Source organism: Scyliorhinus canicula, chromosome 7 (genome assembly GCF_902713615.1).
Source record: "Scyliorhinus canicula chromosome 7, sScyCan1.1, whole genome shotgun sequence".
Taxonomy (NCBI): Eukaryota; Metazoa; Chordata; class Chondrichthyes; order Carcharhiniformes; family Scyliorhinidae; genus Scyliorhinus; species Scyliorhinus canicula.
Genome location: NC_052152.1, coordinates 15,089,278 through 15,108,185, shown reverse-complemented (window position 1 = coordinate 15,108,185; position 18,908 = coordinate 15,089,278). Strand labels below are relative to the sequence as shown.

General features: G+C 45.1%; 1 protein-coding gene across 2 annotated transcripts in view; it reads right to left on the bottom strand.

The window, feature by feature from the left end:
- Window positions 1-18,908, bottom strand: part of LOC119968739 (junctional adhesion molecule B-like) — a 100,201-nt gene that overhangs the window by 13,823 nt on the left and 67,470 nt on the right. For both annotated transcript variants that reach the window (XM_038801394.1, XM_038801395.1), the window contains exons 2-4: window positions 17,270-17,335; window positions 9,867-9,977; window positions 8,677-8,826 (exon numbers count right to left, since the gene is read on the bottom strand). In XM_038801394.1, the coding sequence (XP_038657322.1) occupies window positions 8,677-8,826; window positions 9,867-9,977; window positions 17,270-17,335 (327 nt within the window). The remainder of the gene's footprint in view (window positions 1-8,676; window positions 8,827-9,866; window positions 9,978-17,269; window positions 17,336-18,908) is intronic.

Genomic DNA, 18,908 nt, shown 5'->3' with positions numbered 1-18,908 from the left:
TTGGAAATGTTTGTCAAATCGGCCATTAACTTTCTAAACTGCAGTTTGTGGTAGTTTTGCTCAAATTGAACCCTTAGACCTCCGGTATCACTCTGGTAAAGCTATGCTGCACTCTCTCCAAGGCCAGTATATACTCTTTAAGGTGTGGGGCCCGGGATTTACGACAGTAATCCAGGGGTGGTCCCACCCAGGCTTCTTAGTACTAAAGTATACACTCTTGTATTCTATTCCTCTAGCAGTAAAGGACAGCATTCCGCTGGCCTTTTTTTTGGATGATTAGGTTACAGAGATAGAAAGGGGCGAGGCCAGGGAGGGATCTAAACATAACCATGATAATGTGGATCCAGAATCAATGGAGGACAGCAGGCACAAGAATGGTGGGTGAACACAACTTGCCCCAAAGTTAGGACATCGGCGAAATGTATTTTTGCTTCTCAGTTCTGGTTAGGAAGTGTTAATAGTGCCAGGTTTTAGTGTTCTGCCAGTTATGCTCATATCTTATCTCTTTATTAGATTCCAAACTAGCACTGTGCTCCTGGATGGGGCTTGTGAATTTGGTTCATGAGCAAGATCAATGAAAAAAGTGTCTCTCTGCTGACTCGGAGACAAGGTATTCAGCCTTTTCATATTTCTAGATCATATTTCTAGATCAGAGCAGCACGGTAGCATTGTGGATAGCACAATTGCTTCACAGCTCCAGGGTCCCAGGTTCTATTCCGGCTTGGATCACTGTCTGTGCGGAGTCTGCACATCCTCCCTGTGCCTGTGTGGGTTTCCTCCGGGTGCTCCGGTTTCCTCCCACAGTCCAAAGATGTGCAGGTTAGGTGGATTGGTCATGATAAATTGCCCTTAGTGTCCAAAATTGCCCTTAGTGTTGGGTGGGGTTACTGGGTTATGGGGTTACTGGGTTATGGGGATAGGGTGGAGTTGTTGACCTTGGGTAGGGTGCTCTTTCCAAGAGCCGGTGCAGACTCGATGGGCTGAATGGCCTCCTTCTGCACTGTAAATTCTATGAAAGTTGCGGAGGGAGAAGATTTATAAAAATGCTGCCAGGCTTGGAAATGTCAGCCATGAGGTGACGTTGGGTAGGCTAGGGCTGTTTTTGTCAGAACAACGGAGGCTAAGTGGTGGCCTAATTGAGGCGTACAAAATTATGGAGGGGCCAAGATAGGGTAGACAGGAAAGACTTGTCTCTCTGAGCTTAGGGTCCAATGACCAGGGGGCCGAGATTTAAGGAAACTGATAGATGGGTTAGAGGGGACATGAGGAAAATTATTTTCACCCAGAGGGTGGTTGGGGTTTGGAATTCACTTGACTAAATTGATGGTTGAGGCAGAATCCATCACCTCATTTAAAAGGTAAATGGATCTGTATCCACATCTGAAATGTTGTAACCTGCAAGCCTACCAACCAGGTGCTGGAAAATGGGATTCAAATGAGCGGCTAGTTTCCTTGTTCTCTTTTATGGCTGGTGCAGATGTGATGGGCTGAATGGCCTCTTTCTGCACTGTAACCATTCTATGGTTCTGTGGACTGGGCTTACCTTTACAACATTAAAGTGACTTCAGTTAGACTTTGTTGGGTTATTAATTTCAAGTAACCTGGATCTCAGGCGGGTAGATGGGAGTTGTATACAGGATTGCCCATGAATTAATTAAATGGCCTAACCCTGTTGGAACATTCAGTCTGCGTTGAGTAATTGTGAACAAACAAGAGAGGACCAGCAGGCCCACCTAACTCGATCCGGACACAGCGGAACCACACTGACTGCCTACTCTCCAATGAACCTAACAATCTCCTGCGAAAGGCAAAAACAAAAACCCACACCCAATATCATCGTGTAAAGTAGGTGGGTGATTAGCCATAGTCCACTGTAGACAATTGGTTATTGAAAGATTTCGATTGTGTCAGTTGAGGGATTTTGAAACCATTCAATTCAAGGTTACCAGCTGTACTTGCGATTACTGGAACTCAGTAGAAATTCAAGTTAAAACTTGTCAGGTGCAAATAAGAATTGTTTTATTTGTCTTCTATTGATTACAACTTGAAAGTCATTTAAAAGGCAATTCGTAGACAATTTGAAGCTTTCAAAGAATCACAGGAATTATCTTCTTAGACAAACAGCTCGAAACATAACTTTTAAAAGTCAAAGTCTGAAGTCAAAGTCTGGAAATGAAATATGAATACAGAGAGACAGTGAATAGTTCAGATCAAAGTATATATGCTTCTAACCTACCAACAAAAACTATCCTAAAACCCTCTCTCTCTCTACCCCTCTCTTTCTCTAACCTAACCCTAACCTAACTCTCCAAAATGGCGGCAAAATCTTCTATTGTTATACTATTTCATATCTGTCTTAAGTGATCTGATCACACCCCAATATAATCCTAATTGGTTTGGGTTAGACTCAAACACATTTGATTTGATGGTAAGCTGTCCATCTTCAATATGTAACATTACTTCTAATTGTTGCCTGTCTGCCTACTTCTGCATGTTAAAGAATGCAATATTGTGCTTTATCAAAGCCAGCAAAAACTGGTTTAATGCTGACCTGACTACTGCAACAATGGAGACCTCATGCAATCTTGTCATGTCACGCTGGACATGACTCCGAAAATATAATTCAAACTGTCTATTTCAATCTAGTAAAGTAAATTATGCTGTTTTTTATAAAATTGTTGTTTTGAGAATGTTGGAATCAAATATATATATATATTTGATTCGATGTTCTAACTATCCATTTATTAAAAACAAGGCAACATAGTCTAAAATGTTTCAGCTTCTATAAGTCATGGGATGTGATTCGCTTTAATCTCGAACGGCGTGAGAACAGTAGAACCTTCACTCCTGCCACCTCGTTGCCATGGATTCAGCCCTTGTTCTTGGAGAAATGAAATGAAAAGTGTTTGTCTTATCAGACTTCTGTGTTACTTTAAAACTATGACAATGAGTTTGCAAAATATGTGTTTTCTTTAATTTTAAAACTGGGGATTAATATTTACGCTTAAACAGCTATATTTTACCTATATTAGGTGTATTAGAAATACCTGGCTTCTACAGTTATACAGTTTGAGGAGCACCACCCTGCATCAAGCATGAGAGAGCCAATGAGCAAAGCTGGAATGGGAATTGAACCTGCGCCGTTGACATTATTCTGAACCAAACATTAGCCATCTAAGCTAACCGGTCCCCTACCATATATTGTACCAATGGAGGGGGGAGGGAGCGGGTACGGTACGGGAATTGAACCTTCGCTGTTGGCCTCAATCGGCATCACAAACCAGCTGCTTGGCCAACTGAATTAAACCAGCCCTCTTCTTTGAAATAGTGGATCTTTTACATCAACCTTCGAGGAGACTGGCTCTTGATTGTGGCATCTCCTTCAAAAGTCTGCTCCTTCATCTGTGCAGTGCACCCTCAGTACTGCAATGAAGTGTTAACCTAGATCTTTGTGCTTAAATCTAAGGACTTGAACCCACAGCATACGGACTCAAGAGGTGAGGGTATTATACACAAAGACACTGGTCATTCGCGAACAGCAGTCAGAACTATTCTCCCCAAATTTGACGGGATCAACGTTCAACATAACTGGATTCAGGGGACTACTGGGTCATATCTGAAGAAAGGGATATGTAGAGGTACTTTGGATGGGTGGGGCTGATCTTATTTAAGGAACAAGCTTGTTGGGTCTAATGGTGTTTTCATGCACTTCCTAAAAATCTGTTCCTGGGATTGTGGCTATTACTGGCAATTAAATCCAGCATTTATTCTCCATCCCAACCCTGCTGATGTGCTGCCTTTCTGAACCTCTGCACTCCATGTGGTGGAGATACATCCACAGTTCCGGTAGGGAGGGAGTTCCTGGATTTTAACACAGCGACTGTGAAGGAATCAGGAAACATTTCAAAGTGGGCCGACTCCTGTTCCTACTCCTTATGTTCTGAAGTCAGGATGGTGTGTGACTTTGGGGGGGAACTTGCAGGGGGTGGTGTTACCATGCACCCGTACTGCTCTTGTCCTTCGAGGTGGTAGTGTCTGCGTGATTGGAAGGTGCTGCCAAAGGAGGCTTGGTGAGTTGCTGCAATGCATCCTGTAAATGGTGCACGTTGCTGCTACTGTGCGCTGGTGATGGAGGGAGTGTATGTTTAAGGTGGTGGATAAGGTTCCAATCAAGTGGGCTGATTTGTCCTGGATGGTGTTGAGTCACTTCAGTGGCAGAACTGCACTAATTCAGGCGTATTCCATCACATTCCTGAATTTTGCTTTGCTGACAGTGGGCAGGCTTTGGAGAGTCAGAAGGTGAGTTGCTCAGTGCAGAACACCAAGCCTCTGATCTGCTTCTGTAGCCACAGTATTTAAATGGCTGGTCAAGTTTAATCCCTGATCAATGGTAACCCCCAGGATGTTGACATCCTGTGCGGGTTCAGTAATGTTAACACAGCTGAATGTTAAGGAGAGGTTCCTAGATTCTCTCTTGTTGGAGATGGTCATTGCCAGACATTTGTGTGGACTGATGCATGGACTGATTCATTATCTGAAGAGTGGAATTGAAATCTGTACAATCAATCAGCAGTAGTCCATGTGGCCCATTGAGCCTGCTCCATCATTCAATTAAATCATTCCTGATATCACATTCTGATATTCCGTCTTATTTTCCTGTCGGCATCCATAACCCTCAACTCTCTTTTAGATCACAAATCTTGCCTTAACTCAACCTGGAATATATTCAATGATCCAACATCCACTGGTCTCTGGAATACAGAATTCCAAAGATTAACAATCCTTTGGCAGAATTCCACCATTATTCACTGTAAATTATCCTGTAAACACCCCTTTATTCCAAACATCCTTATGTCGGTGGGAAAGCCCACATCTGGAATGCTGTGTGCAGTTTTGGTCTCCACGTTTAATAAGGGATGTACTTGCATTGGAGCCAGTACAACAAAGGTGCATGCCAATGTTGAGCTCGCAAACCACAATCTAAAATCACTGCAGCTGGGTGTGGCAATGGACGGGTTACCCAGAGGACAATGGAGAGCATGTAAAAGAAGGCAGATTGTATCGCCAGTGGTTGATCTACCCCACTAAGGTTGAAAATTACCAACCTTACCATACCCTAAAATTGCAGTAAAGCCAGAATCAGGGAATGGGTACAGTTCCATTTCAGCGCCAGCAGAGGACGCTGCAGCACCACAAATAAGAACGCCACTGACCACTTGACCCTGTCACACAGTCCAACTGCATTTTAAAACTCCCCAGTGCTTTTCCTGCCATATTCTCCCTTTAAATTTTCTTGGACCATGTCACACACTTTGGCCAAATAATTTCTTCTTAATATATGTAAATGCTTTAAACTTATTTGTTTTAAAATTAATTTCTGGGATGTGAGCGCCGTTGGCTTCGCCAGCATTTGTTGCCCACCTCTAGTTGCCCTAGTGGTGGTAGAACAGGAGCAGAACTAGGGATGGGCAATAAATACTAGCCTAGCCAGTGACTCTCGCATCCTGAAAATGAATTTAAAAAAATATTAAGTTCTTGGAATCATACAGCACAGAAGGAGGGAGGCATAAAGTGGATAGCTATAGGCCAATTATCCTAAGATCTATTGTTGGAAAAAAATGTTGGAATCAATTATTAAGAAAGTAAAAGCAGCTCATTTGGAAAAGCATAATCTAATCAAGAGAGTCAGCATGGCTTCATGAAAGGGAAACCATGTCTGACTAATTTATTAGAAATTTCCGAGGCAGCAGAGTGGATAGAGGGGAACCAGAAGATGTGATGTATTTGGACTTCCAGAAGGTGTTCGACAAGGTAAGTCATCCGATAAGAGCCCATGGTGCTGGAGGTAGCGTATTGGCATGCATAGAGGATTGGCTAATGGGCAGGAAACAGCGAGTGGGGAAGAAGGGTCTCTTTTTCAGGTTGGTGACCTGTAAACAGTAAGGTCCCACAGGGATCAGTGCTGGGACCGCAACGGTTTACAATTTATTTTAATGACTTGGAGAAAGGAAGGGAATGTATGGTAGCCAAATCTGCAGAGGACACAAAAACAGGTGGAAAGGCAGGTTGCGAGAGGGATATAAACATTTGCAAAGGGATATTGATAGGTTCAGGAAGTGGGCAAAAAGTTGGAAAATGGAGTATAATGTGAGAAAATGTGAAGTTGTTCATTTTGGAAGGGAGAACAAAAGAATAGAGTATTATTTAAATGGAGAAAATCTACAGACAGCTGCAACACAAATGGAACTTGGGGAGACTTGTGCATGAAACACAGAAAGCTAGCACACAGGGTGAGCAGGTAATTAGGAAGGCTAATGGAATGTTGGGCCTTATTACAGGTGGGTCGGGGGTTGGAGTACAAGAGTCGGGAAGTCTTGCTGCAACTGTACAAGGTACGGGTGAGACCGCATCTGGAGTACTGGAAGCAGTTTTGATCCCCTTATTTCAGGAAATATATTATTTCATTGGAGGCGGTTCAGAGAAGGTTCACCTGGATGATCCCCAGTATGGAGGGATTGTTTTATGAGCAAAGGTTAAACAGGTTGGGTCTCTACTCAATGGAATTTAGAAGAATGAGAGGTGTTCTCGCTGAAGCATATAGGATTGTTGGGGGGCTTAACAGGGGATCTTTCCCCTTGTGGGAGAGTCTAGGACCAGAGGGGATAGTCTCAGAATAAAGGGGTGCCAAACTGAGGTGAGGTGGAATTTCTTCTCTCAGATGGTTGTCAGTCTTTGCAACTCCTTGCCTCAGAGAGCTGTGGGGGCAGAGTCCTTGTGAATATTTAAGGCTGAGATAGATTCTTGATCAGTAAGAGAATCAAGGGTTATGAGAAAAGGGCAGGAAAGTGGACATGGCAGCACGGTGGCACAGTGGTTAGCATTGCTGCCTCATGGCGCCGAGGTCCCAGGTTCGATCCCAGCTCTGGGTCACTGTCTGTGTGGAGTTTGCACATTCTCCCCGTGTTTGCGTGGGTTTCGCCTCCACAACACAAGATTGTGCAGGGTAGGTAGATTGGCCACGCTAAATTGCCCCTTAATTGGAAAAAATGAATTGGGTGCTCTAAATTTAAAAAAAGAAAATAAGGAAAATGGACAGGAGGGATGTTGGATCAGCCTTGATCCTATTGAGTGGCGGAGCAGGAGAGGGGCTAAATTACCTACTCCTGTTCCTATTTCTTATGGTCTTAAGGAGACCTTTTGGTCCACTTTGAAAGATCTATCCCTCCCCAGCTCTTTCCCCAAAGCATTGCAAATTATTTATTTTTAATGAAGGAACCAATTTCCTTTTGGAAGTTACTCGAGTCTGCTTCTAGGTCACATTAAAACACATCTCCTCTTGTTCTCTCTGGTTTATTTGCTGATTTTCTCAAAACTGTGTCCTCTGGTTACAGGTGACCAAAATCTTAGTTAAGGAGGCGGGTTGTCAGGAGGGTCCACGGATTAGGCTTAATGTGGCTTCAGCACGGCCGCCAGTCGGGTGGTACAGGGGTGCGAAGGGAGAGGTGGAAGACAAGAGACCAAAATTGGAGAAGCCCTCAGATCGTAGGAGATGAGAAGAGGGTTGGAGGAGCTTATAGTGATAGAGAGGGCACAATAAATACTAGCAGGAGTAAGTCATATGGTCCATTGAACCTGCTCCACTATTCAATAGCATTATGGCTGATCTTTAATAATAATAATCTTTATTAGTGTAACAAGTAGGCTTACATTCACACTGCAATGAAGTTACTGTGAAAAGCCCCTAATCGCATCGCTACCTGTTCGGGTACACAGAGGTAAAATTCAGAATGTCCAAATTACCTCACAGCCCGTCTTTCGGGGCTTGTTGGGGGAAACCGGAGCACCCGGGGGAAACTCACGCAGACACAGGGAGAACGTGCAGACTCCACACAGACAGTGACCCAAGCGGGAATCGAACATGGGACCCTGGAGCTATGGCAGTGCTAACCACTGTGCTACCGTGGACTTCAACTCCATTTTCCTGTCCGCTCCCTATGTCCTTCGATTCACTGAAATCCGTCTTTCCCAGCCTCAACTGTCTTCAATGATGGAGCATCTAATACCTCTGGGGTAAAGAATTCCAATGATTCACAACCCTTTGAATGAAGTAATTCCTCCTCATCTCAGTCCTAAATGATCGACCTCTTATCCTGACACTGCGGCCCCCTCATTTTAGAATTGCCCACCGACCAGCAGCAATCTCTCTGCGTTTATCTAGCAAGACCCTTCAGAATCTTGTACATTTCAACGAGATTGACTCTCATTCTTCTAAACTCAGCCTCTCCTCATAGGGCGACCCAGGGTTGAATCTAGTGAACCTCCACTGTACCGCCTCTCATGCAAGCATACACTTCCACCCTCTGCAAAGGGATGATCCAGGGCAAAGGAGGAAAAAAAAATCTTTCTTTTCAAATGTTTCCAACAAATCAAACCTGTCGCCATGTCTGCGACTGTGGAGTGGCCGATTAGTGCCAGGCAGTCAGGCACATCGGCATCAATTGACAGCTATTAACCGGAAATAAAATATGGAAAATACAAAGCAGGGCTCTTTGACAACCAGGTCATCTCTTCAGACGCTGACTGGAACAGCCACATAATTCCAGCCATTTTCTTTCTGGATTGCATGTTTATAAAAAAAAAAGAAACTTTGACATTGTGCGGACCAGCACTGCTCACCAAGGACAGAGAGCTTGATATCTATTTCTGCAAAGTCCACCTTGTCCCCCGCGGCCGCCACTTCACAGCGGTAGGTAGCCATGTCTTCCCGGGTCACATCACGCAGTCTGATGCTGGAGCCTCTCATTTCCGCACGACCCCTATATTTCTCTTCAAGAGGGATAAGAAACATAAAAATAAACGTGGGTAAAGATCAAAGGAAATAAAGATTTGCACCTACGTAGCAGCTTTCACATTATCAGGACATCCTGCAGTGCTTCATAACTAATGAATTACATTTGTCAGCCAGCAGGGCAGCCAATTTGTGCACAGCATGATCCTACATACAGCACGGAATGAAATAAATTGGCAGCCACGGCTTGCTGTTAAATATCTTGCAGCATTATTTAGAAAAAGAGTTTCCCTGTGACTTCAAAATAGTACACTGGGATCTTTTACATAAATCTTAAGAGAGCAAACTGTGCCCCAGTTCAATGTCTTATCCAAAAGACAGATTTTGCTCTCATAGATTGGACTTCATTTTAAAAATGGAGTGCTCGGTGATGCTGTGACCCTGCTGCTTCATCACCCCTGGTCGAGCCAAACTCCACCGGGGCCCTTCTCAACTGGAGGCTGGACTATGGCAATGTTGCCTTTACCCACCTCCATCACCTCGCCCACCTAGACTGTCCCCAGGACCTGCCCATGAAGAAATGCCTGCACTCCCCACCACCCTAACCTTACCACAACTCCATGAACTCCATCTTCAGCCGTCACACTGGTTTTGATATTGTCCTGTTCTCCTCCAAATCCTTCGCAGACTTTCTATTGACTTTCTCAGTACTTCTCGGACGCTTGCTCCCACTCCACTGTTTCAATGCTACTCTTTATATCCATAGTGCTGTTCCAGTTAGTTTCCTCTCTCCGAAACCACCTTTTCCATGGCCATGTGTTGCTCCCCTGGTCCTCCAGCTCAATTGACAAAACATCTCTCCAACCACTGCCCCTCCAGCACAATCCCTTCCCATACCCAAACCTATCAGTTAAATTATTCAACTCAACTCTACCCTTCCGTTTCATTCCCCCAATATCATCTTCCTTGTCCAATCTCTCCCAACCCCTGTCATCCCAATTTTGTTGTACTGTTGAGGGTGTGGGGTGAGAGGGGGGGGGGGGGAAGAGAAACATTTCACTTGCAATAACAATCATACCCATGAGAAGGCCATTAAAGTAGACGAAGGATACTTGATTTCCGACGATTTTCTTCCACTCCAGCCGAGCGTGGTCACTTTCCACCTGGTAATTGCAAGAGAGTTGTGCCGCTGGGAACAACAAGGGAACAACAAGAGCAAAACAGTGTGAGTGGGGCTTGAGAGTGAGGCACTGGAGGGGGATGTCTCTAATAATAATGCATGCAATGTGAGAAAGTTATCGTTAAGAATTCCCCAGCTCCTCTGATTACTGAGTAACTAGACACGCGTGAACCCACACCACGAGGGCTGTTCAAAGCCCTCTTCCCCATATCGCCCTGGTAATTCTGTGCGGTGCCCTCATCGAGGTCTTTATGAGGGTGCGTGGTGAGGTGAAAAAGCCACACAACAACCATCCAAGAGGCGGCAGGTTGGCACAGTGGTCAGCACTGCTGCCTCACAACGACAGAGACCCAGGTTTAATTCTGGCCATGGGTCACTGTCTATGCGGAGTCTGTACGTTCTACCAGGCCCTCCGCTTTCCTCCGATATCCAACGGTGTGCAGGTGAGGTGGATTGGCCATGCTAAATTTCCTCTCGATGTGCGGGTTAGTTGGGATTATGGGGGATAGAGTGGGGGGCAGTGGGCCTAGGTGCCCTTTCGGAGGGTCAGTGCAGACTCGATGGGCCGAATGGGTTCCTTATGCACTGTAGGAATTCTATGAAATAAAAACCCACAATTTAAAAACCACGTGAATACATATTACACAAGAACAGGAGGAGGCTGTTCAGGCGGGAGCCGGGATCGAACCCGGGTCCTCGGCGCCGTGAAGCAGCAATGCTAACCACTGCGCCACCGTGCCGCCACTTAATTCCAGGTTTTTAATGATTTCAAATTCCACCATCGGCTGTGGAGGTATTCGAACCTGGGTCCTCGGAGCATTACCCTGGGTCCTCGGTTACTAATCCAGTAACAATACCAACATCCCGCCCCCCCGGCAAGATTGATTCCAATGGTGTGTGAGAATCATTAATCAACTTGATTCCAGGTATTTCAAAACCTGCAGTGATTCCGAATAAAGAGGAGTTAATTCTGAAACCAAAGATCTGGTCATCAGTGCCTTTAAAAGATGCAGTTATATTTGTTTCTTCAGAATGTAGACTGATATTCAACCTGATGTCAGTATAAAAGTTAGTAAAGCTTCAATGCTGCAATGTGACGTAGTGTCTCATGTCCCAGTCCTAACCTTAGTAGGTCTGCTTCCTGTAGGCTTCGCCTCAGTCCTGTACCCTCAATGTTGCACACAAGTCAGTCACAATTGGATAGGGAAATTTCTAACACAACTCGAAGATGGGAAAGCCATAGGGTGTTGTGAAAGGGAAAATGCTGGAAAATCTCAGCAGCATCTGTCGGGAGAGAAAAGAGCTAACATTTCGAGTCCGATGACGCTTTGTCAAAGCTAACAGACAGACAAAGTGGGAAATATTTATACTGTGGAGTGAGAATGAAAGATGAGTCGTAGCCACAGAAACCCAGGGAAACCGGGTGCTAATGGCCACAGATACTAAGTGGAAAGAGTGCTAATGGCAGTCCGCAGAGAGAACAAAAGATGTGAAAGGTCAAACAGCAGGGAATCTAACATCAGAGGATGAACTGTAGGTGTAGGGGGAGGGGAAGGGGGAAGCAAAGAGGAGAAAAGTGCATGAAAAGGTGGATAAGATTGGGGGGGGAGAAATTAAATGTATATTAAGGAAGAAAGAAATGGTAAAAGACAGTTAAAATGAAATGAAAACAAATGGGTCGAGGTGGGGCTGATCATCTGAAGTTGTTGAATTCGATGTTCAGGCCGGAAGGCTGTAGCGTTCCTCACCGGAAGATGAGATGTTGTTCCTCCAGTTTGCGTTGAGCTTCACTGGAACATTGCAGCAGGCCAAGGACAGACATGTGGGCATGGAAGCAGGGTCTTTTGTTAAAATGGCAAGCAACAGGTGTTGCTACATCCTCTCCAATATTATGTTATGGTCACTGTTTCCGAGGGAATCTTTTACTCTGAGATTGTTTATTCATCCTGCCTCATTACTCTTTTTTTTTTTTTTTAAATAATTTTTATTGAAATTTTTCGATACAAACATTTACCCCTACTACATTTTAAATTATAACACAACAAATCCCCCCTGGAATATCCTCCCCACGCCCTCCCCCCGCGCGCACCCCCCCACCCTCTCCCCCCCCCCCCCCCCCCCCCCCCCCCGCGCTACCAGTCTAGCAACCAAACCGTTTTTTCCCTTTCTGCCGATGGCCTCGGGCAGTCATTGCCCGCGACCCCCCGCTGACGTGCTCCCTTCGTTGCTATCCCCCCCCCCTCCCTTCCCCCCCCCCCCTTTCTCCCCGGGTTGCTGCTGTTTCGGCCTCCAGTTCCTATCTCTGATCCAGAAAGTCAAGGAAGGGCTGCCACCGCCGGAAGAACCCCTGTACCGACCCTCTCAGGGCGAATTTGATTCTTTCCAATTGGATGAAGCTTGCCATGTCGTTTAAACCAGGTGTTAACACTTGGTGGCCTTGTGTCCCTCCACTGAATCAAGATCCTTCTCCGAGCTACCAAGGACGCAAAGGCCAATATTCCGGCCTCCCCTGCCTCCTGTACTCCTGGCTCCACCCCAACCCCAAAAATCGCTAGCCCCCACCCTGGTTTGACCCTGGTTCCCACCACTCTCGATACCGTCCCCGCCACCCCCTCCCAGAACTCTTCCAGTGCCGGGCACATCCAGAACATATGTACATGGTTCGCAGGGCTTCCCGAACACCTAACACACCTGTCCTCACCCCCGAAGAACCGACTGCCTCATTACTCTTTACCAGATCCAAAATAGCCTGTTGCCTGGCTGGATCCACAGCATATTGTTCTGGGAAAGTGTTCTAGAGTACGACTCTATGTATTATTTCTCCTGGCTACCTCTGCCAATATGATTTTCCTAATCCACATGAAGATTAACCCATGACTAATGTACTGCAATTTTGCATGCCCTCATTAACTCCTGATTTATTCTCTGTCCCCCAGTAAAGCCACTGTTCGGGGGAATATAGATTACTCCCACCAATGTCTTCTCCGTTTTATCTCTTACCTTCTCCCATATCGATTCTACATCTTCTGATCCACGATCCTTTCTTGCTTTGTACTGATTCGATCTCGTACTAACAAAGCTACCGCACCACCCTTTCCTTCCTGCCTCCTTACAAAAAGTCACATCCACTGATTTAGTTCCCTATTTTGACCTTCCTGTAACCACACCTCTGCAATGGCTATAAGATCTTAGCCAATAACCTCAATTTGTGCAATTAATTCATTTATTTTGTGCGAATACTGCGTGCAATTAAATAAAGAGCCATTAATTTAGCCTTTTTACCATTTTCCCCCTTTTGACTCCATTTGCTGCTTTTTTAACGTTTGTCACTCTGTCCCTTCCTGTCACACTCTGGGTGTAATGCTGGTTATGCTGCCATATCCTTTAGCATCGTCAGCCTCCATATCCCCTCTCCAGAACCATGCCCCCACTACTTAGTTGTCGCAATGCATCTTGTAGATTGTACAAATTGCTGCAACTGTGTGTACGTGGTGGGGTAGTGGATGTTTAAGTTGGCGGATGGGGTGTTGATAAAAAAAGGACTGCTTTGTCCGGGAAAGTTTTGAGCGTCTTGAGTGTTGCTGGAGAGTGTTCCATCACGCTTCTTTTCTTTTTTTGTTGTTAAAAATTTAGTCTACCCAGTTCATTTTTTTCCAATTAAGGGGCAATTTAGTTTGGCCAGTCCACCTACCCTGCGCATCTTTGGGTTGTGGGGGCAAAACCCACGGAAACACGGAGTGAATGTGTAAACTCCACACGGGTAGTGACCCAGAGTCGGGATCGAACCTGGGACCTCGGCGCCGTGAGGCCACAATGCTAACCCACTACGCCACCCTGTTGCCCGGTTCCAACACACTTCTGACTTGTGCCTTGTAGATGGTGGGCAGACTTGGGGGGAGGCAGAATGTGGGTTACCCTCTGCAGAATGCCCAGCCTTTGACCTGCTCTTGTGGTCACTGTAATTATACGGCTGTTCCTATTTAGCTTCTGGTCAACGATAATTTTAAGGATGTTGAAAAAGGTGGATTTTGCAATGGCAATGCCATTGAATGTCAACAGGTGATGGTTGGATTTTCTGTTGTTGGAGATGGCCATTGCCTGACACTTGTGTTGTGCAAATGTTACTTGCTGGTGGAACTGTGAGAGCACATCTATGAAGACTCAGATTGAAGATCCCATCTTGCTGCCAGTGAAAGGTGCACATCGGTTTCTGCTAACGACCCTTGCTTCCCTTCAGTACTTCATCCCTCTTCACCTGTCTCACTGTTAAAGAGTGGAAGTTCACACTGCTGACACACGTGTCAATGTTTACATGATGTTGATAAATAGAAAAATAACAATAATAATCTTTATTGTCACAAGTAGGCTTACATTAACACTGCAATGAAGTTACTGTGAAAAGCCCCTCGTCGCCACACTCCGGCGCCTGTTCGGGTACACAGAGGGAGAATTCAGTTTGTCCAAATGACCTAACAGCACGTCTTTCGGGACTTGTGGGAGGAAACTGGAGCACCCGGAGGAAACCCACGCAGACACAGGGAGAACGTGCAGACTCCGCACAGACAGTGACCCAAGCCGGGAATCGAACCGGAGACCCTGGGGCTGTGAAGCAACAGTGCTAACCACTGTGCTACCATGCCGCCCATATAGCACCTTTAATGTAGTAAAACATCCCATGATGCTTCACTGGAGTGTTATCAAACAAAATTTGACACTGACTCACACAGGGATGTGACCAAAACTTTGGCCAAAGAATTAGGATTTTAAGGAGCATCTTAAAGGAGGAGGAAAGAAATCGGAGAGGTGTAGGGAGGGAATTTTGGAGCTTGGGCCTTTGCTGCTAGTGAGGGTGTGATTATAATTGGGGATGATCAAGAGGCCAGGATTATCGAGCACAGATGATTTGGAGAGTTGCTAGGCTGGCAGAGAATAGAGCAGTCAGGGTGAAGTATTGGAGGAATCTGAAACCAAAGACGACAATTTTAAAAGCCGACGCATTGATGGCCCAGGAGTCAGTGTGGGTCAATGAGGAGAGGGGTGGTGGGTATTGGAATTCGGACAGCAGAGATTTGAGTTCAGATTCACAGGCAGTTCAACACACAGAGCAAGTCCACCTAATGGATTCAGGGCCTGAGTATTAATATAAAATATCCAAAATGCTGCACTTACAGGAAGATACCGTGCATGACGCAAGAAGATAAACATCTAACCACTCCCTCATTCATTTGAAACTTCTCTCAGGCTTTTCTGGGATTACTGCCACATAGCCCATTGTTCCAAAACCCTGGCCCATTGCCTGCGTCCCCATCTCTTATTTGTTGCTGTTTAGTCAGAAACAGATTGGATACTATCCAATGCAATGGGTATGAGGTGCATTTCGTTGCTGAGGCATAATGAACCGCCTGTTATTTACAATCTATGGGAAAACAACATCAAAGCTAATTCACCCACAGCTTAACTGCTTACTGCCTCCCAGATCATGTTAAAGAAACTTGCATAAATACACTATGCTTTAAAACAGAACATTGAGCAGTAACTCAACTCCCCCCTGCTGCCAGACCTGCTGAGATTTTCCAGCATTTTCTCTTCAGCCTCGACACATTGCCTGAACACACCTCACAGCCAATAAAATACCTGAGGTGGGTGGGGAAAGATGTCCATTAGCAGCCATAATGTCCTCAATTGGCGCAAGGGTGGGCAGGCTGCCCGTTGCCTCCCACCCTCACTGGTAAAATACCAGTGACATTGGCAGGCAAAATGCCCATACACAACCTACACAACAAATTGAGGCATAACATTCATTAACTGAGAAATAATAGCTGCTAATGTAATGAAGGAAAGATTAGCTATTGAGATAATGCTGTGTGATATTAATACAAATGCAATTCTTTTTCGTTGTCATTAAAAAATAATTAACTCACTCACCCGAAACGTGTTCATGCCTTTATTTCAATAATGGGCAGATAGATTAGTGCAGTAGTGCTTTTAAAGAATCCTGATTTGTAATATTTTGGGAACCAGGAGTGTAATTCAGGCATCGTAAAATCTCGGGCTAATGGAGTTCTGTTTGGATTAAGGGGGTTTCCTGTGGAGTTAATTAGATACATTGCGTTTCAGCTTGATAAAATGATGGAATTAAGGTACCAGACATTTTGCAGAAAAGCTGTTGAGTTGAGCTTTTGGTGAGATGCGAGCAGAAGTCCAAAGATGTGCAGGTTAGGTGGACGGTCCATGCTAAATTGCCCTTAGTGCCCAAAATTTCCCTCAGCATTGGTGGGGTTACTAGGTTATGGGATACGGTGGAGGTGTGGGCTTGGGTAGGGTGCTCTTTCCAAGAGCCGGTGCAGACTCGATGGGCCGAATGGCTTCCTTCTTGCACTGTAAATTCTATGAAGGTCTATGAAGAAGTCTAGCATCTGCTCTCACTGCAGTTCAGTTAAACATATGTCTGTAGACAGATTGGCAGTTTCTTTTTAAACAGTTCAGAATTGTGTGGCAAGAAGGTGAGCTGAAATAGGCTGAGAAACAGCTTCTGAAGAAATACAGGCAGAATTTCTGCATGATTCTGACAGGATTCAGATCTTTTCTTTAAAACAGTCTCAAAGAACATCTCTGTATACAGGTATGGCTGAGTCTGCTAACTGTCTTTGAAAGTGGATTGAGATCCAAGATGGTTTGAGTGGGAATAAAGTTAGCAGTTAAGGGTTATTGATGAGCTTTATTTAAAGGGTAATTGTAAGCTATTTTTCTTGTGCGATGTTAAAGATATTTTAATACTGTGAGGCCATAAAGTTTGTTTTGATATAACATATCCCTATTTTGCACGGAATCACTCCTGCAGCGGTTTGTCCTTTCCTCAACAGTCTTACAAAATATAATATTGGAGTTTCTGTCCTGTATCCCAGCCACGGTTGGGGGTCTGATCCAGGATCGTAACTCAACATCACACAACATGTTTTTATCTTTTTAATTCTTTCCACATTTTAAGTAAATGAAACCAGCAATTCACTTTCCATACAGTCACAACGCCTCCAACGTAGTAAAATGGCCCACGGCTTCAGGAGTGGCATTCAACAGTATCTGACACTAAGCCAAAGGAGATATCAGGACAGGTGACCAAAGCATTGGTCAACGATGGAGGTTTTAAGGAGCATCTTAAAATGTGAAAGAGAAGTGGAGATGTTTAGAGTGGGAATTTCAATGCTCAGGGTCTTCTAGGCAGTGTCAGGCACGGTTGCCACTACTGGAGTGGTGGAAGTTGGGACATGCAAGAGACAATGCAAATAAAAGTCAACACTTACTTTCAAATTCCTTTACTTCAACATTGCGATGTAAAGATGTGATGGTGACTCCGTGGCTTTGATGAACTAAAAGCAGATAAAAAGAATGACTCAGTCAGGTTGCATTGAGTGCCACAAGCTGTAGCCTCTATAGGTGTTGATCCAAACGTAGACCCATCCTCAATGCCAATTAAACCTTCCATTCAAGGGTCAGAACACACAGTTCCATTCCCAGAACCCTCAAAGTAGACATTAAATATCCATGTCCTCTCCCTGCCTCCAATTCTAAGGAAGTTGAGCCGTTCCAGATTATGTGGGTCCAACCAACCAACAACAACTTACATTTATATAGCAGGTTTAATACAGGGAAAAGTCCCAGCGTGTTTCACAGGAAAGTAATCATGTGAAAACTGAGTCACATAGCGAGACATTAGTACAGGAGGTGACCACATGCCTGATCATAAACCAGATGTAAGGAGTGGTGTAAAGATGAAGAGAGAGGGATAAGGTGACTAGATTTGAGGAGGAAATTCCAGAGCTTAAGGCCTAGATGGCGGCCAGTGTCGGTGTAAAGCTACACTCTTGTATCCACACCATTCTTCACATGCAAGGCTGAACTGTGATAATGTGCAGTCTTATTTACATCCCAGCTATCTGTCGTCACATCCTCACCCAATGTCCTGGCATCAAGAGTAGTACTCTGGAGGAAAGAATCCCAACCTGTTCAGCTTTCCCTGATTGTAATAACCTTGCAGTTTTTGGATCATCCTTGACTATTGTTTGTGCAGCTTTTCTGCTGTCTCCATATCCTTCTTGGAATATGGATGCAAGGTAAGATAGTCGTCATAGGTCCAGGTAATCATAGGCTGCTTTCTCCTTTGAGAGGGGGGGGGGGGGGGGGGGGGGGGGGAGAGCTGACTGGTGGTGATTTAACCTGAGGATCACCACAGCTCAGGTGAGGACGAGAAGGCGGGCCCCTCGTGAATAACCTCAGCCGGTTCGGGAATCGAACCCGTGCTGTTGGCCTTGCTCTGCATCGCGAACCAGCTGTCTAGCCAAGCGAGTTAAACTGGCCCATAATGTCATGGAGCAAATGACCTTTGTTCTCCATTAACACATTTTGGTTTCTTACCTCTATGCCACTATCAGTATCTTCTATAGCCCTTCACACTGACATTAATGCTCTTGCCCTGCACATCTTTGTTGCAAACTCTCACCTCCCCCCCCCCCCCCCCCCCCCCCGGGGCATCTATCACATACCTTCTGATCTGTTCCAGCTGTTCCACCCTCTCTTAGACAGTACATAATACATCACATTTCTCCCTCTCTTTAACTCTGAAGAGTCACATACAGATTCGAGACATTAACTCTTGTTTCTCTCGCCACATATACTGCAGGACCTGCTGAATTTTTCCAGCATTTTCTGTTTTGATTTCCAGCACCCGCAGCATTTTGCTTTCAGATTATTATTCCAATTTCTCATTGAGCAGTTATTGGTTGCCACAGAGATAATAATAATAATCGCTTATTGTCACAAGTAGGCTTCAATGAAGTTACTGTGAAAAGCCCCTGATCATAACCACTGCAATGCTGAGGGTGTGTTACGCTCTCGGAGGTGCCATCTTTTGGATGAGGTGTTAAAACGAGGCCCGTCTGCCCT